The 5,143-nt window shown below is 38.7% G+C and overlaps 1 protein-coding gene across 1 annotated transcript; it reads left to right on the plus strand.

Annotated features, from left to right (window-relative positions):
* The first annotated feature begins 131 nt into the window (after positions 1-131).
* LOC114746313 (uncharacterized) lies at positions 132-3,852 on the plus strand. Its single transcript, XM_028934544.1, has 4 exons — positions 132-623; positions 949-1,614; positions 2,139-2,669; positions 2,863-3,852. The coding sequence occupies exons 1-4, from the start codon at positions 132-134 to the stop codon at positions 3,085-3,087; spliced, it is 1,914 nt and encodes a 637-aa protein (XP_028790377.1). The 3' UTR covers positions 3,088-3,852.
* The last annotated feature ends 1,291 nt before the right edge of the window (positions 3,853-5,143 follow it).

Consider the following 5,143-nt stretch of genomic DNA (forward strand, 5'->3'; position numbering starts at 1 on the left):
TCGATGTCAACAGGTTTGTACTAAATAAATTTTTTCTCTCTTCTCTTTTCTTTTTTTCTCTCTCTTTACTTGTGATGATCCAATGATTGGAAACATGTCTTTCCTTCTTTTTATCACAAAACCGTGTGCAGATGTATGCCATGTGTGGTAAAAATATAGTGAGCCTATCTGCTGGAAAGTACTGGACTGCAGCAGTTACAGCTACAGGTGATGTTTACATGTGGGATGGGAAGAAAGGTAAGGATAAGCCACCAGTTTCAACTCGGCTGCATGGTGTGAAGAGGGCTACATCAGTTTCAGTTGGCGAAACACATTTGCTCATTGTCGCTTCCCTCTATCATCCTAGCTATCTTCCCAGCACAATTGAGAATTCTCATAAGCTGAAGTTGGATAACAGGGATGATGTGGGAGAGTTAAGTGAAGAGATCTTATTTGAGGATATGGAAACCAATAATATGATATCTAGTACACAAAATGATAATTCTGGGCAACAGTCTGTGCCAAGCTTAAAAAGCCTTTGCGAGAAAGTAGCAGCTGAGTATCTTGTGGAGCCACGAAATGCCATACAGCTACTTGAGATTGCTGATTCTTTTGGAGCAAATGATTTGAAGAAGTATTGTGAGGTCCTACCATTGACTTCTACGCAAATTTGAAATATATGTAATATCAAATTGGCCTTGTGATGTTGCTTCTTGTTAAGACTTATTTTCTTATTTTTTATTTTTATATTTTGAACCTGTGCTATTGGTGGAACATATATCAGTCAGTTTTATTACCATCTAAAAGTTTTTTCTTGAAAATAGTATTATGGAGCATTAGAGATCATGTAAGGCTACCATATTGCATGTAATTTTGCAATTTCAGTAGTCATTGATGTTATATTTACTTGGATGTTTCTTTATGTGGTGAATGGTTCGATATACTGAAGCTGCTGTCTACTGATTGCAGGAGATTGTCATTCGCAACCTTGATTATATTTTTACAGTTTCACCACATTCAATTGCCCGTGCTTCACTAGATATCCTGGCTAACCTTGAGAGATTGTTAGATCAGAGATCATCTGAATCATGGAATCACCGTCGTCTCCCTACTCCAACTGCTACTTTCCCTGTCATCATTAACAGTGAGGAGGATGAAAGTGAGATGGAATCTCCAAGAATTCGCGATGAACCCAAGAAACTGTGTTCATTGACATTGGAGAAAGATCAGAACTCTTTTCTGCAGCCCAAAGATGATCCCAATCAAGGAATCTCCAAAGCAGTTCGAGCTCTAAGGAAAAAGTTGCAGCAGATTGAAATGCTTGAAGCTAAGCAGTCCAATGGATGTGTTCTTGATGACCAGCAGATTGCAAAGCTTGAATCTAAGCGAACTCTTCTGACCTCGCTTATGAATCTAGGTGTTCCTGTTGAGACTTTACATAAAGAATCCTCTTCCGTACTGTCAGAAGGGAAAGGTGCTAAAAAGAGTAAAGCATCAAAAAAACAGAGAAGGAAGAGCATCAAATCAAGTGTATTGCAAACAGAAGCTGAATCTGTTTGTTCTGGGGCTGGAGAAATTCCTGGAACGGTGAAGGACTTGTTGGACCTTGATATCTTGGAGGTTTCTAACACAAAGGTTGGTTTCCAAATTCCACCTGCAATATTCAGGATAGATTATTGAACGAATGGCTGGTCATGGATTTTCACTATCATTTCCTTTTCTTTTTACAAGGGAAGGGTCAGTTTAAACATTTTACAGTCCCTGAAACGCTGGTTTATCTAATAGTTTTACATTTCAACTTTACCTTTTTATTGCTATTCTAGGTCAGGTTTCCTTTCGTTTTAGACAGTTTGGGAGCAAGGGAAAATCATTTTACTTTGGATAAGACTGATATGTTTAATTTGAGTATTTTGCCCTTCCATAATTTCTTACTGCTGACTCATGAACAACTTGTGTCTGTGTTGGAAATAATGTCCGGCAGGACCCAGGTAGTTAATGGATTGCTCCCATTGGAAGAGATTGTTAATCGATTATCACCTTTTACACGTTGAGTTGAATATTTCATTCTTACAAAGCACAGATCTTCAAGAATTCCCCTGCCTTAGCATAGTTCCTGTCATAGATTGTTTTTAATTGAAGTTTAAAATTATATTTGATAGGTGCAAGCTGACATTTGCGAACAAACTACGGCTGCCCAAGGTGGAAAGGAGTCAGCTTTCATTCTTCAGAAGAACGATTCTTTAGAGATGCCAAAAAACAAGGGACAATCACCAAAGGTCTCTAAGAAGAAGAGCAAGAAAGGTGGTCTTTCTATGTTTTTGAGTGGTGCTCTTGATGATGCTCCTAAAGAGGTGGCTCCCCCACCACCAACGCCCAAAAATGAGGGTCCTGCATGGGGTGGGGCCAAGTTTCTGATGGGCTCTGCTACACTTCGTGAAATCCAGGATGAGCAGAGCAAAGTTAAGGGGAGTCAACCAGCTAGGAGCAAAGATAAAGCGGAAAACGTTTCTAATTGTGGAAGTGGAGGGAAGATGCGACTGAGTTCATTTCTTCCTTCCAGTCCAATACCCGTTGCATCAACTCGCAGTTCCCCAGTTTCTGATGGAGAAAAAAGTACCCCAACTTGGGCTGCCTCAGGAACCCCTCCTTATCTCTCTCGTCCATCTCTTAGGGATATACAGATGCAGCAGGTTTGTAAACTAACGCTCCCTCTGACGTCTATCTTCATGTTTGTAGGTCAGTGATTGTGATGTTTGCTGTCAACCTCAGAAATTTCTGTATCCCTTGTTCTCCTATGCATATTTAACTTGCATCCAATATCTTGTTGCTTGTTAATATGTGTTTCTCTGAAATGTCATTGAACTGACATTTTCTTCAAAACAGGGAAAGAAGCAACAAAATATTTCCCATAGTCCGAAGACTAGAACAGCTGGATTCAATATAGCTACCGGTCAAGGGTCACCATCTGATGCTTCTGGTGCTAACCGCTGGTTCAAGCCGGAAGTGGAGACGCCATCCTCAATTCGATCAATTCAGATTGAGGAGAAGGCTATGAAGGATCTCAAGCGCTTCTACACCAGCGTTAAGATTGTCAAAAATCAGTGTTGAGGCCATCTATTTATTTGCTCAGGTGGCAACAGATACTAGTCCATTATTTTTGTTAAATTTTTCCTTCCCTTTTGGTTTTACCCCAAGGACTGTAAATTGGTCTGTACAGATAGTTGCACTGTCCGTTCATTTCTTTCCAATGAGAAGTGTAGTTTCTAGCCTCTTAGCACCCTGGTCTTTCCATTTCTGGCCATTCTTTTTACACCCCATCAGCACTGTATGACTAGGATGCTTACCTGTACTCAATTGTAAGTGTTCCAGAAGATGAAGACTGGTGAATAATGATCCTGCACTAACATTAGTAGCAGCATCAAATAGTGTAGATTTTCAGAATAAGAGGGCATTTTCACTCCTATTGAAATAAAGACCCACCATAGGCGTGTAGCGCCTACCTCCAAGCCCTCCTCCCCCTTGTTTGTGTTATCTTCAAACTTCCTCCATTTAGGTTGAGAGGCAATGCTAATTTCAGTTTGTGACTGTGTAATAATACTTTAAAGATTTGGTCGTTTCTGCCTGCTGTTGATTAGGCAGCGTTAGCATTAGGAAGCAGGAACAGAGACGAGCGGTTGTGACGGAGATAATGTGGCAAGATGAGTGTTATTATTGGAGCTACTAGCTAGAGCGATTCTGTTACCTTTGTACTGTGAGGGAGGGTGGGCAAAATTAGTGTTTTACACTATTATTGTTAATGTTATACATTTTATACTTATTGTGGATAATTATTTGGTCTACTCTATTTTAGTACTTTTTCTCTTCATGCTACAATTTGCTACTATGAGCTTTCTCCTTTTACCACCAACCCCATCATCATTTAGGTTTTTTTTTTTTTGGGTTGTCTTTTGAATTGGTTATTGAGTTACTGTCCTTCTATCTTCCGGCGGTGACACATGCCAATTATGCGAATTTTTAAAGCAGAAGTTTACAAGGTTTGGAGGTTGCTTTCATTCAAGACTCATGCTTGAAAAACTTTAAAAACTAAGTTATTTACAAAACAAAGACTAACGCACATGAATGAATGTATCATTTCTTCACTAAATTCAGTACAACCTGAATCACACCTGTCACAATGCATATTGTGATACCGGTTACCCTAAACACTTTCCACAGGCTTGCCAGGTAATTGTGTTTCAAATCGGCCATGTGTCTTCTCCACGAAGATGGTAGAAATTATAAGTTAGCATAACTCTATGATAGAAACTGTTCTTCATATTGGCAAGTTCACCAGAGTCTCCAAGCCGACCCTTGATGACTCTGGCTGCACGAGCATTTCCACATGTTCCCCAACATTAATCAGAAAATCCAACAAAAAATCTATGTAGTGGGTAATTAAAGTCGAATCTCAGTGATGAAATAACTCAAATGTGACGACGTTCATCATCCATATTCCTGTCGTACTGGATAATCAGGTATCCAATGCCACATATAATCCAATTAAATTTATATTTTAAGCATAAGTTAAACTGAAAAAAATGACTTAATATAATATGAAGTGAATGAGTGTAGGTTGACGAATGGATTCAAAATGCCCATTATTCACGAAAGAAGTACATATCCCAAGTTCCTAACCATATATATTTCTTATCACTCAAATTCTAGCCAATCATGGTTGGCCAAAAAAAATTCTAACCAGTCATGATGATTTTCTCGTATATATCAATAGGATCTAGAGCTAGCTAGTCAAAAAAGTCAATCAACAACATACCTTTTATCTTCTAAATATGGAGTAGTTATATAACTTTTTGACAATCAAGCCAAATTTAATTATACATACTAATACTAATTAATGACATCAGAGCGGCTACACATTAAAATTATTAATTAGGTGGTCGTTTATGCAGGTTATCAACGCATATCTGACATCCAATGACAAACGTGGGACAAACAACTTCTGTATTGCCAAACATTATTGCTCATCCCAATTATTATATGGAGCAGGTCTACTTGCTTCGGCTAGTTTATGATGTCCTGAAAAATAAAGAAGTAATATCATCGAACATTTTACGTTCGATACCACAGACAACACATCTCCCAAGAGCAGTAGTTGAATAGCAAGTAC

Source organism: Neltuma alba, unplaced genomic scaffold (assembly GCF_004799145.2).
Source record: "Neltuma alba isolate B1F8T4 unplaced genomic scaffold, ASM479914v2 tig00004932_pilon, whole genome shotgun sequence".
Lineage (NCBI taxonomy): Eukaryota > Viridiplantae > Streptophyta > Magnoliopsida > Fabales > Fabaceae > Neltuma > Neltuma alba.

What these genes read in the sequence shown, in the direction of transcription:
- LOC114746313 (XM_028934544.1), top strand. Translation starts at nt 132, where the DNA reads ATGTATGCCATGTGTGGTAAAAATATAGTGAGCCTATCTGCTGGAAAG. An exon ending in ATTTGAAGAAGTATTGTGAG is followed by an intron (nt 624 to 948) that starts GTCCTACCATTG and finishes TACTGATTGCAG; the next exon opens with GAGATTGTCATTCGCAACCT. An exon ending in GGGATATACAGATGCAGCAG is followed by an intron (nt 2,670 to 2,862) that starts GTTTGTAAACTA and finishes TCTTCAAAACAG; the next exon opens with GGAAAGAAGCAACAAAATAT.